At 48.3% G+C, this 13,734-nt stretch overlaps 1 protein-coding gene across 1 annotated transcript in view; it reads right to left on the bottom strand.

Moving 5' to 3' along the window:
• Positions 1-13,734, bottom strand: part of ALPL (alkaline phosphatase, liver/bone/kidney) — a 53,293-nt gene that overhangs the window by 18,373 nt on the left and 21,186 nt on the right. The window contains exon 2 of the mRNA XM_011358022.2: positions 481-661. Coding sequence (XP_011356324.1) covers positions 481-541 — 61 coding nt within the window. The 5' untranslated portion in view covers positions 542-661. The remainder of the gene's footprint in view (positions 1-480; positions 662-13,734) is intronic.

Here is a 13,734-nt window from a genome sequence, read left to right as displayed (position 1 = left end):
ATCTGAGAAATTAATATAAAAACTTATCTAAAATTAGTTGAAAAATCAAATACAATACCACACGTCCATAAGAGTTTCCGAGAGAAAACAAAAAACAAGAATTCCTGTTGAAGATGAGTTCACAAGCAAGAATCACAAACCACAAGGAAGCGTACTACTCCATGAGTTAAGCAGACGAAACCAACCACAGAAGACTAAGCATCCAAGACTTGGAGGAGTTTATAGAATAAGTTATATTTTGGATTGTTAGAGAGAAGAGAAACACCAGTTAAAGAACAGGAAAATATAAAGGGGGAGAGAGTGACCTACGACACCAGCACATGCAGTACCAGAGCCGGAATCTCCCATTTTGAACATTTGTTTCCAGCTCTTAAATACTCGGGATGGTTCTGTGACCCTGGACGTGGACACTGAGCTCATCCTACTCCACCTGCACCAGGTCTCCCATCCCTCTGCCTGTGCCCCACCCTCCAATCCTACCTGGCACTAAGGAGGTGGTAACGCAGGTGCTAATGGCCAGCACTAAGAATGGTGAAATCATGGTTCACTCCAAGACCTGCTCTCTCTCTCTCTCTGGAGCCCAGAAGTACAATCGATGTGGACGAGATGGGGTGGGCTGGCAGCGGTCAGCCGTTAGCTGATGTTAGGCGATGTTCCGATCCTAAAAATGAAAAAAAAAAAAAAAAAAAAAAGGCCATGTAGGGCACAGCTCCAGAGTTCATTTATTCATTCACTTATTCATTTGCTGATTCATTCAATAAGCATTTGTTGATTATCTATTATAGGCTAGGCCTGGGGCTAGGCATTGGGAAGCAAACCTAGATGGCCCCACCTCAGGAAGCTTATCACGCAAACAGTTGTAGAAGTCTAAATGAGTGCCATGCTGTAAAGTGGCTCCTTCTCATTTCCCGAGTGAACTCTCACATTTAATTGTCTGAAGCCCAGACCCACCAGAGTTCAGTCTTTCTGTGAAATGCTTCTCCAACTGTAGCATGCACCAGAATCTCCTAGAGGGCTTATTAAAACAGATTCTGCTCCCTACCCCCAGCCTCACCCAGAGACTGATTTTGTTTCCAACCAGCTCCCAGGTGATGCCCCTGCTGCTGGTTCCTGGACCACACCTTGAAAAGCACTGTTCTAGAACATTAGTCTTAAGCCTTTTAATTACTTGCGTCCCAAGCACATCAGAGACAAAAAGAGTCCACCCTTTCTTAGAGTGACACCTACGTTTTCTGTTGTAGGACATCTACATTTGCTACATTCTCTTCCAGAACTTGTCATTTATAGTGAGAGATATAAAAACTATAGGAGTGACATACAAGAAAAGATTAGCAAGTAAGGGTGGCCATTTCTGGATAGTAACATTACAGATGACTCCGATTATTTTTTCTGCATTTCCCAAATTTTCTTCTGTGTTGAGATGTTACCTTTATAATATTTTTGGAAATGTTATTAAAAAAAAATAAAAAAAGACTAGAAGGAAATATACCAAAATGTTAACAGTGGCTTTCTCAGAGCGGTAGGACTGTGAATGATCAATTCTTCTTTTTTATTTTTATTTTTTGAACTTTACAAATCTCCTAAAATAAGCGTGTATTAAGGGCACAAGAACACTTTTAAATTGTGGTCATCCTGTTAGGTTCACGAGGCAGCCGAGAAAGGTACTAATCCCGTTGTGTACAAATGTTGCTGGCAGATAAGGAATTTTAAATGGCAAGGGTTTCACTGGGAAATAACTTTATTATTTCTACCAAGATAAAAATGGTTATTCCACTTGTTGTGTGTTAACTTAAAAACTGAAAAACGTCAGAGTGAGAGGCAACAAGCATTTATTTGAGATCCAAAAAGAACTGCAATTCTGGGAAGCACCGATTCAGGTAGAAACCCAAATAATATTCAGATTAGGAGTTGAAGGCAATGGAGTATTTATGAGAAAGGGAAGGGGAATAATTACATGAATAGAAGGAATTTCTATGGGTGGACATCCACTAAGGAAGAAATTTCTCTATAGGTGCAGATAAACTCACAGCGATGATAATTCTAAAGAATGTCATTAATTTTCATAGTCATTATGACTTTGCTTTCCTGTTATCTTTGCAAACAGTTATTTGGATACAGTGCTGCTTTAGGCTCAATCCGAAGGTTATTTTGTCCAGTTTTAACACTGCAAAGGTTTGAGGAGTAAGACATGCAAAGGCAGTTCTTCTGGGATGGCAGCTCCGACTCCATTTTGAAGTGGCTCCATTTATATTATTTTTCACATGAGAAACAGCAGTGATGAGCAATATTCTACCATTAAGAGTGTTGGGATAGATAAGAAACCACTTTACCACTGGAAAAAGTTACCTTGATTCAACCATAAAAATGTAGCTGCTGCACTCCAGTGCCCAGAGGAGAGGGTTTAGGGGCATCATACCCCACAAAACACCCAGCATTACTAGACGTGTGACCAGTTGCAAGCCCTGTGCTTTTCAATCCCCTTCTTTATCCACTTGGCTCCTTAAAAACCCAGCTGAGCAGTGAGGGAGAGGAGGGGGCGAATTGAAAGGAAATACCCTGCATCTAACATCTATAGCACTTAACTCTGAGTGGTGGGATTTCAGATAATTTCTTTTTTTTTTTTTTTCATTCTACTTTAGTTTCCAAATGTTTCTAGAGTAAATCCTATTATTATAAAATGTTATCAAATTGATATAGAATATCAATACATTAAAGTATTCAAAATAGTTTAAAAACTAAAGTCACCTCTTTCAGGAAGCTTCCAGGATGATCACTCGTGACAATATACTCCCTCAACTTCATACCATTTCAAACATTGCATGTACCTCCCTATTTTGAAAGTAATGATTATTTCCTGATTCACCTCACCCACCACACTGAGAGTCTCTAAGAGCAAGGACTTTGCCTTGTTTGTCTGTACTCCGGTGCTTATTTACATCAGCTGAAGGCCAGGGCTCTAAGGGAGTTTTGGGGGAAGGGAAGAATCACCCCACATCCTTCCTTTGTATGTACAGATAGGTCCAAGTGTTGACAAGGATGTGGAACTACCAGAATATCCGTTCACTGCTTGTGGAGTATAGACCGGCTTTGGAAAATTGACAGCATCTGCCAGAGCTGACACCATACACATGCCCTCTAACTCATTTACCTCCAAGAAAAATGCATACAGGTGTTCACCAAAAGACATGTACAAGAATGTGTATATCAGCCCTGTTCATAATGGCCTCGAAACTGTGTCCACCTTTAGCAGGACGGATAGATACATTGTGGGGTTTCACAAGATGGAAATCTACATAACAATGAGAAGGAATGATGGACAACTCCACAAGACAACATAGATGAATCTTGCAAAGGTGAAGGAAGCAGACCCAAGGAACCATATAGTGTGATTCCAAAGACACGAAGTATAAAAACTGACCAAGGGTGTTAGAAGACAAGATAAAGGCTACAACGGGGCGGAGGTGAAGATGAATTATGGTACAGGGGACTTGTGAGGTGCAGCCCTGTTGATTGATCTGGATGCTGGTTTGTTGTGTGGGTTGTCTGAAAACCCAACAAGCTGTCAATTTATGATATGGACGCTTTTTTATATATGTTATATTTCAATAAAATAAAAACACTACTCTCTGGGAACTTATATAAACAATCTATAAAGGACAGACACAAGATGAAAAAGGCCTGTGAGGGACCTCCTTTGTAGATGAGAAAACCAAGTCTCTGAAAGGAGATGTGACTCACCCAAGACTATAAGCAAGCAAGTGGCAGAGCAGAACTCTGACTACAGGGCTGCTGGTTCCAAAATTAGCAAAGAGGTCACCAATGGTGACCCATACAAGGCTGGGGCTTCTGGCTACCCTACTGTAGAATGAATATTTTGAAGTTTAATACATGTATAGATTTGTATACCTTCCACAATAATCAGGATACAGTAAGTCTACCACTCTAAAAACTCTCTTGTGCTGTCTCTTTGTAGTCATATAAGCCCCCATCCCTAAACCTGACAGCCAGCTCTGTCCTTCATCACTATAGTTTGATTGGTATTATATTTATATATTTGGGTTTATATATTTGCAATGTTCAGTCTTCCAATCATGAACATAGTATGTCTCTCCATGCATTTAGTTCTTTGTAGTCTTCATTACACAGATCCTGTGTTTTGTTAGATTTATGCTGATGTATTTCACTTTTAAGGGCACTGTTATAATATCATTGTTTTAAAATGTTCATTGCTAGTATATAGAAATATGATTGATTTCTATGTTTTAATGTTGTATCCTGTGACCTTGTTAAACTCACTTATTAGTTCTAGGAGTTTGGGTTTATTTATGTGGATTCCTTGCCCTCTTCTATGTGGACAATCATGTCATTGACAAATAGGGACAATTTTAGTTCTCTCTATCCAATCAACATCCCTCTCATTTCTTTTTCTTGCCTTATTGCACTGGCTAGGATTTACAGCACCACGTTGAACTGTGGACATCCTTGGCTGGTTCCCAATCTTAGAGGAAAAGCATTTAGCCTTTCGGTATTTGGGGTGGTGTTTTGAGGTGTGCGGTAGAATAGATTTGGTGGGGAAAATAAAAAACGTGATGTTGCAACAAACTCAATGTGATGTTGAGTTTGAGGGCTGGAGCGGCAAGATCTGTGTGGCAGTCATCTTAAGACCAGAAGTCAAAACAGTGGCGTAGATGGAGCTTAAATACATAATCGAGTGAAGAATGCAAAGAATAAAATGCAGGTCTCTGTATATAAATGTAAGCCGCACCCACATACAGAACACAGCATAATTTATAAGGACACATACAAATTCAAGAGTATATTAAACACATTAGTATGAGGACCTTTGGGGAGTGATAAGATTGGTCATGGGGAACACGGAACAGGTAGCAGGGATGAAGGGGAAAATGAATAAATAAAACAAGAACTGAGCTCACAATAACACATCATGCACTGAGAAGTATGACTTATTCAACTCTCTGTACCTAGGGTCCAAAATAAACATGTAATACGGAAAAATAAAAGTGAAGGGTGTCCCAGGAGACCTAAAGGACTCAACCAGCCCTACACGATTATGCTTATTCGTCTCTCTTCTCTGTTAGACTGATGCATCTTATCCGTCTCTAGCCCTATGCACACTGAAGCAGCTCTGTAAATGCTGACTTAATGAGAGACTCCATGGTAATGGCTGGAATGTTCTGAATTCTGGATGTAGGGATGTGGCATTGAGACTGGCTTGTCCCGGAGAATGTCAGCAGCCTTCTCTCTTTGCCTCTGCTTGGAAAGGAGAGAGGGTGGGAATCCAGGAAACCCTTCAGAAGCCAGTTTCCCCTCTTGGTCCCTGCCCCCACTCAGAGGCTCCAAGTCTGTCCTCTGGCAGCTCTGAGTGATGGGTTCCGTGGGGCCCAGTGTGGGGCTGCAGGGGCTCCGGTTGCCCACCACCCTCTGCCAATGATCTACCAGCTCAGAATGGAGCAGTGGGTGTGTGCCAACCCCATCGCCCCCACCTCCCAGCCTGAGCGTCTCTGCCAGGCTCCCAGCTAGCTACGTGCCCTGATTATTCATGACAAGTGTGCAGAAGGCCTGGCTTGGCTCTAGCCTGGGAGAAGGAGCAGCTACTTGGCAGGTCAGGGAAGGGAGTGGAGGGGCTGGGCCGAGGGGCTGGGCCTTGGCCCTGAGGACTGAGTCAGTATCCTGGGGCAGAGGGTACGGGAGCCCTGGAGGTTGGGCAAAAAGCCAGCCCTGGGCTGGGTTTCAAAAGGTCCAGGACAAATGACAGAATAGAGCTGATAAAATCACTACTGTTTCTTGTGCCCAGACCTGCGCTAACTGTTTACAACTGTGAGCTCACTTAATCCTCACAAGTGCCATTAGCCCCATTTTACAGTTTAGGAAACCGAGCCAAAGCTCAGTATTTGGGGTGGTGTTTTGAGGTGTGCGGTAGAATAGATCTGGTGGGGAAAATAAAGCTTGTCCTCAGCCTTCAATCTCAGGCTGCCTCGAGCTCCCTGGGCTTCAGTTTCCCCACAGCAGAGAGGGAGAGAGGCAAGTGCCTGCCCTTCTGCTGTCCCACAACAGCAAACAGAAGCCAATGGCGTTTAGGGTGGGGAAGCTGGCAGGGGTGGGAGTCGGTCCAGGGTGCGCTCTCCTACCTGAGGGGCCTGGCCAGGCGGCAGGTAAAGAAGCACAGCAGGCCCAAGGCCAGTACCAGGAGGAGGAGGCTGAGGACCGCTGTGAGGACCGTGTCCAGGGTCGGGGACAGGAGGGCCATCTTGGGGCAAAGAGGGCCGTTAGACGCAGCCTCCACAACCCTCTACACGCCTGGTCACACGTAGCCTCGGACGCTCACTCCAAAGCCCTGGGTCAGTGGCTAGTGACCTGGCTTTGTCCCCACGTTAATCTCTGAGGATTAGCCCAGGAAGGATGAAATGGGAGGGGAATAGCGCAAGAAGCTCCCCTCCTCCAGCCCAGTCCTTGCCCACCTGATGATTGTTCGCTCACCTTTGTTGATTCATTCTTCATTCCCAAACAGTTACTGAGAGCCTGCTGTGTACCTGGCTCTGTTCCAGGTACAAAGGACTCAGAGGGAACAGGACAGACAGTCTCTGTCATCTTGGAGGTTCCTGACTGGCAAGGGTGGGAAAAGTACCTACTGTGTACCAGCGTTGTGCTGGCACCTTGGAGGATAAGAGCACAGCAGGAAAGGAACCCCTGGCTGGAGTCCGTTTTTCCCTAGGAGCAGCAGCTGGTCCACCCCATTTATAGCGCTACATAGCCTGGGAGCAAGGCCAGCTGTGTACCTCTGAGGCCAGGCCTTTCTCAATCATACTTCCTGCCTCCTGGGATACTTCATATCCCATGGTACAAAGTACCCAAGATCAGGGGAGATGACTTTACCCTTTTGGTGCCAAGAGAGGTCCTCTCTTCCTGGCCCCAGAGAGGCCACTGAGGTCACCATGAAAATAAGAAAACCAGTCGCATTACTCTATTAAACCTTTTTCTTTCTCAATAATCCCGTCACTCAAATTGTATCAGATCCTCACAACATCCTAGGATTACAAGGCAGGGTAGGGCTCATTAGCCCCACTGATATATGGGGAAATCGGGGCTTATCGAGAAAGGCATTCAGTCAGCTGTCACACAGCCAGCAAGTCTGGTCCAAGCCCCAGCTCCATCACTTCCCAGCCATGTGAAGTTGGGTCCGTCCAAGCACCTCTGAGCCTACTGTCTTATTCATGGAGCATCCATCTCCCACTGGTGTGCTGAGTATGATATAGCTGAGCTTATTTTAACCCTCATTAACCACCCTGAGTGCTAGATACAGTTGTCCCTCTTCTAAGGTGAGGAAATGGAGGCCCCGGGGTGGGGGGCGGCGGGGTGGGGGGGCTGTAGTGAAGATGACCCAAGGTCACACGGAGGGAGAGTGCTGAGCCAAACTATGCATAGGGACCTAGCCAGGGGCTACCCCCCGCTCTAGGCTCTCTACCACAGGGATGCTCCTCACCCTGCCCAGCCCCTGGGCCTGGATGCCCCCTAGAGCTCCACCCCCGCCCAGTCTATAAACCGATATGAGATCCAAGGAGTGTCACTTTGTGCTTCTCAGCTGTACTAGTGGAGTCAGAGGGGCAGCAGTTTGTCATTAGGGAGCTCCCAGTCTAGAAGTCACAATCCTGGAATATCTGGGGTAGGGAAGGTCCTTTAGGCAGATTTCCTCAAATGTACCAGACCACAAAAATCACTTGGGGTGATTGTGGACAGAGTCCTATTCCCAAGTGGTTACCTGGGGAGAAGTATAGACTGGGAAGTGCATGAAGAAACTTTCTGGGGTGATGAAAATCTCCTTTACGATGATCTGGCAGGTAGTTAAAAGTATATATACTATATGTAAGTATATTATACTATAAAAGTACATATACCATATGTAAAATTCATCCAGGGGCTATGAACCCCACCCTATCTAGTGTTGTGAAGATCTGATAAGAATTGAGTTAAGGGAGTGTTGGGGTGGGGAAGGATTTAGTTTAATGGAGGGACTATATTCAAATTTAAAAAGAGAAATTCAAGAGACAAAACAACCCCCCCCAAATAAATTCCTGTTACCCATACCCCAGACCTGCTCAGTCGGAATCTTCCAGACAGGCACCGGCAAGTCATACGGTAAGCAGATTTGCCTGGGAAACTTTGCCTTAGAGATAATCTCACTGCCCAGATGGGAAGACTGAGGGCCCAAGAAGAGGAGAGACTTACCCTGGGTCTCCCAGCTCCTACTCTCCAGGGAACAGGCAGAATCAGCCCAGAGCAGGCTGGGAACCTCTGGGCTGTCAGCTGGACCTTCCTGGCTCTTTCAAGGAGCGGTGGCTGTAGAGAAGTGCCGAGTGCTCCCTGTGCTCTCTGCAGGAGAGGGGAATGGGATGGGGGTCGGGGGACTCCTGCGAGACCGAATGAGGCTGCAGCGGCTGCCCGGGGAGGGAGCACTACTGAAGACCAACCCAGGAACGTTTCGGCTGCAAAGTCAGAGACGGGGAACATGGAATCCCTCTATCAGCCACGCCCAGTATCTTTGGCAAGCCTGGCTGGCCAAGACTTTTTTCATTCACTGTCGGAAGTTATTTATGGCTGCCGTGAAGCAGCCTCTGGGTGAAGGGCTCAGGAGGAAATGTGTGGTAGTCAGAGTGGGCTGCAGGTCAGACCCAAGGAGGAACTTCCTCAGAGGGCAGTGGGCCAGGTGCTGGTGAGAGAGCCCAGCTCAGAACTCTAGCCGCTGACAGTACCCCATCCTGGCAGAAAACAGACGTGGGAGTGCCCAGGAGGCTTGGTATCAGCCTGTCTGCTGCCAAACCATGCGTCTTTAAGGGCTCTAATGAGACACCAGCTGTCCCTCCAGCACCTCGAGCCTCAGTACCTCTGCACACTGCGTCCTTTGGTCTGAAATGTTCCTTGCTGTCCACCTGATAAAGTCCTCCCACCATCCTTCCGCCCTGGCCTCAGTCCTGCTGGACTGCTCTGCACCCCGTCCCAGCCCAGGCGGCAGTTACAGCTCCTCCCTGAGCTCCCAGAACCCCAGGCGGGTGATTAAGACCTCGTTGCATTTATCGGTCTTAGTGTTGCCTCTTCACCATGGCGTGAGCGCCTGGAGAACAAGAATCTTGCCCTGCCGATGGCGGCAGCCCCTTGGCCGGCAGAGCCTGGCGCACTGCTGGCCAGGCAGGGAATGTTGGTAGGTGGGTGGGAGGGTGGTGGGGGCAGTCAGTGGTGAGTGGCTGCAGAGGCTGCTCAGCAGCAGTAAGAGCAAGCTTCCAGGTTCAGACCCTGCCTCTGCCTGGCTCGAGCTGGGTAGCTCAGGGCCAGTGACCCCACGCCTCTGTGCCTCAGGCTTCTCCCCTGCAAAGTGGGAGTCTGATAGAAGCTATAGGGCATATAAGGATATAGGGCATATAACTCATATAAGGATGATATGAGTTAATATATGGAAAAGCTTAAAACAGGGCCCAGGACATGGTCAGTGTTCAACGAATGGCGGCCAGCGGCTGTGATTATGGGGCAGCGGAAGATGGACTGATGAGCAAGTGGGACAGAGGAAGGGCTGGAGCTGAGAATGGACAGACCCTTCTTTGCCCACTCATCAGGCAGCCATTCACCCTTGGGCTCTCCCACAGACCTGCTCACCTGGGAGGCCTCGTGAGGTCTTTCTAGCTTTAAGACTCTAGAAACCAAAAGCCTACCTGGCTGCTGTGCATCTCCACTTGGTGGTGGGGCGGGGGGCGGGGGGGAGGGCGGGCGGTATTTAATTAAGAGGTAGAGATCCCAGTTCTTACATTCAAGGGGTTCTATGTTTCCTGAGAGGGCCAGATCTCTATGTCTGTCTCTCTGTTTCTGTCTCTGTCTATCTGTCTGTCTGTCTCTCTCTCTCTCACACACACACACACACACAGACTTGTGTGGGATGAAACAACTCACCAGGCAGTCTGATGCTTTCTTTTCCTCTTGAAGGACAGAGAAAGAGAGAACTTCCAGGGTCGGCCCAGAAGGTTCCATGGAGTGGGTGGGAGGTCAGCCAGGCTGGGAGAGTTGAGATGAACAGAGAAAGGGTGCTCCCGACAGGTGGACCCTAATGTGCAAAGGCCCTCGCAGGAATGCAGGATTTCGAGGTCAGAGAGAAAGGCAGGAGCTGACGATGGTGACAGAGGACAGAGAGGCAATGGGAACCAACCACAAAGGGCTTTGCTCCCTGAGTTCGGCCTGGTCAAGAGTAGCCCCTTTGCATGCCCCGTGTCACTCACATGCCTCTCGCCAGCTCATTTTACAGATAAAAATGTCGAAGCTCAGATGGTCTGCTATTTGCCCAAGGCCACACAGTAGAGCTGGAATCAGAAGCCCCAAAGGTCTGGGTTTTCTGGGACTTCCTGGGGTGCCTGGACAGTCTTGATGCCACAAACTGGCTCTGAGGGCAGAGGACTAAAGCTAGTCAAAATTCAACTGGTGGGAGGAGAGCTGGCAGCAAGGAGGTGGAAGGAGATGGCAGGGCCCAGAGATCCCGTGCCTAAGGTCTCATGGCTGGAGCACCAGGCAGGAGAGGGTCAGCGGTGGCTGTTTATGGGCACACAGGCTTCTACTAGCCCACGGAGAAGACATGTTCTGTCCTAGGCCACCTCGTTCCAGGTTAAGCCTGAAAGCTGGGTGGGGTAAGGGGCATGCACTATGTTTCTCTGAGAAGTTGCCACCCCCCATACTCTGGTTCTCCACTCAGCACCCCTGCAGCAGGACCCCCTCTGGTACCAGGAGATTGGCTGTCTCATCTTGGCTCTCATAATCCACAATTAGGAAGGCACAGAGAGTGTACATGACCTCCCCAGGGTCACATAGCACATCAGTGGCCAGGATAGGTCTCCTCACTAACTCCTCAAGCAGCGGGCAAGACTAGAAATGAACCATGTTTGTTCTCTCTGCAATATGAACATTATGTATCTGTAGATGAATAGATTACATGCAACTACTATCTGAGTCATACTCACTACACACTTCTCAAATGTCGTTTCATTGTATACGACAATGAAAGTCCCTAAGCTGTGCCCCATACCTGTGGCCTGCCCTGAAGCAAAAGCACCTGGGTCTTGTAGAGTGGGGAGTGGAGGACCTTGGGCTCAAGACCTGGCTTCAACCCCAGCCAGACCAGTGACCCTGGACACACACATCCCTCCCCACTCCACAACCCCTTACTTCAGCTGGTCCTCTCAAAGGGCACTGGACCACCACGGCTCTCCCCACATGCCCTGGCAGCCCAACCCTAGGAGAGGACGTCTCCATTCCACAGATAGCCCCACATGAGCCCTGGAAGAAGAGGCTGAGGCAGCTCTGGAGTGTGGGGAAATGGGCCATAAACTTGTAACCTGCTGGGTGGTGGCCAACACAAGCAGCATCCCTGGGTGGCATGTGCAAGGGGCTTTCAGACACTCTGCTCTCATTGGAGCAGAAAGTACCCTGATGTTCCCAGAGATAGTGCTCTCTGCAGCTGGGTTCTTAAAAAACAGCGTTCCTCACATTCCCAGAGGACCTTCCAGCTGGCAGAGGCTCCTGGCTGCTACTGCTTTCGATCTTCTCAGTGACTCAAAGTAGCAGGGCAGGGGCTATCCCCGACCCGCGGACAAGAAACCAAGGGCACACAGCTGAGCAGAGCTCCGCTGCTCACCGGCTTCTTCATCTTGGGCATGTCACTTCACCTTTCTGGGCCTCCGTTTCCTCACATCCCCAACGGGGATCATCACAGTGAGTGCCTATATCGCTATGCTATGGTAAGAATGAGAATTTGACAATAAACAATGAGATAAAGGCCCAGGGTTTGGCACATATTAAACACTCAAGAAACGTTACCTAGAGTAATAGTGATGAGAGTGCCCAGCACTGCTCTGAATGCCTTACGTGCATTCATCGATCTAATCTCACAGCACTATGTGCTAAGTGCTATGACGGGAAGTTAAATACCTTGGCCAAGGAGACACAGCTATTAATAAGACATTTATGAAGAGGGAAAGGGAGAAACTCTCACCGGAGCCCCTACTGTGTGCCGGGAGCTTTTTGCTCAGCCTTCCAAAACCCTGTGTGGTGGAAATGATCAGTTCCAGGTCAGAAGAGACAACTGAAGCTCAGAGAGGAGGAGGTAGGTGCAGGGTCACCCAGCAAACACACGGGAGAGCTGGGATCGCGGCCAGGCCTGTCTGGCTCCACATCCAATGTGCTTGCTACCTCCATCCCAGTCATACACCAACTCCTGACACAGATGGGCGACCTGATGCCTCGGCCACCCCAGGTACAGGGAGCTCCGAGTCAGCATGCCGGTGACCTCACCTTTGTGTGTGTCTGTGCTGGGGTCCTGGTTGTGAGCACTGCTGGACTCCCACTGTGTGTGTGTCCAGCTGCTGCCTCATGACCAGTCCTCGTGTCAGGCTGCTCCCTCTGTCCCCTAACTAGCTCCTCTTGGATGGAGATCCCAAGGCGATCGCTACCTCCTTGGGACCGCTCATGTCTGGACAGAGCACTCCCTTCATAAAGGGAGGGGCTTCAGTCACATTGGTCCCCATACTCGCAGGTCAGGCCCTCTGGGTTTCTAATTCTGCACAGAGAGGCTGAATACTTAAGGGTTATGCCCTCATCTGTAAATCAGGGATGGTTAACGCCATTCCACCTCCAATTTTGGCTTCTTTGGGGGAAGGAACATGCACACTCTAATGTGCCGTGCAGATGTTTCTTTGGCTTTCCACTGTTTCGCCTCTGATGACTGTGGTGAGTATCTGTCGTAACATCTGGCCACTCAGAACCCATTCCTTCTTCTTAACATTACCACAGTTTCCTTTGGCAAGCGGCCCTTCCCCTTTCGGCCATGTGCTTTTGTGGGGTTGATCCCATTTCAGCAGCTCCAGATGGGTCCTGATTGGCTTAAGCTGGAAGACTCTCCATCTGGATGGTGTGTCGTGAGGGTATGAGGTGGCGGGGAGAGTATGAGGTGAGGGCCTTACGTGGAGCCTGGAGATGAAGCAACCCCTTGGAAGGTGGAATAGAGAGAGATGCAAAGAATCTGAGTTTTTGATGACATCAGTTGAGCCGCTTGATGCAGCCGTGCCTGAAGCCTTTCTCTAAAAGTCATGGTTATATGAGCCAATTAATTCCCCTAATTGTTTGCCTTGGACTTTCTGTTACTTGGAACACAGAGTCTGACCTCAGGACTCCAATTCGGCCCATTTTTCTCAGCCCCTTACCTTCTAAGGAAACACATCACGCATACTCGGCCTGCTGTTCCTACCAAAGAATACTTCTTGGAAACAAGCTAAAGATGAGTCAATAAGTTGCAAGTGCATGGTAAAATAAGAGACCAACTGAATACACGTTAGGTTTTCTTTTTGGAATCTTGTAGAACTGTAAGAGGTCCCTGGGCGGGATTTCCCTAACAGGCCACTCCATGGGTGACCTGGACCCTCCCCTTCCAACAGGCTGTTGTCAGTTGCCTTTAACAACTCTTTGACCATTAGGTTCCAAGTGCCTATTGCGTGCCTGGCCCTGTACTAGGGGCCGAAGGTACAAACTCTGCCTTCTGTGTCCTTCAGTCTAGCGATGATTGGTCAGGACACACGTTTTTACTGGTTTTGCACAAAGCCCTAGGAAGTCGGCATACAGGGGGAATTCTTCTGCACCCATTTCATTGAGGAGGAAAGGAAGCTCACAGAGGTGATGTGACTTGCCCAAGGT

This window comes from Pteropus vampyrus, unplaced genomic scaffold (genome assembly GCF_000151845.1).
Source record: "Pteropus vampyrus isolate Shadow unplaced genomic scaffold, Pvam_2.0 Scaffold36, whole genome shotgun sequence".
NCBI classification, from domain to species: Eukaryota; Metazoa; Chordata; class Mammalia; order Chiroptera; family Pteropodidae; genus Pteropus; species Pteropus vampyrus.
This window is presented reverse-complemented; position numbering and strand designations above follow the sequence as displayed.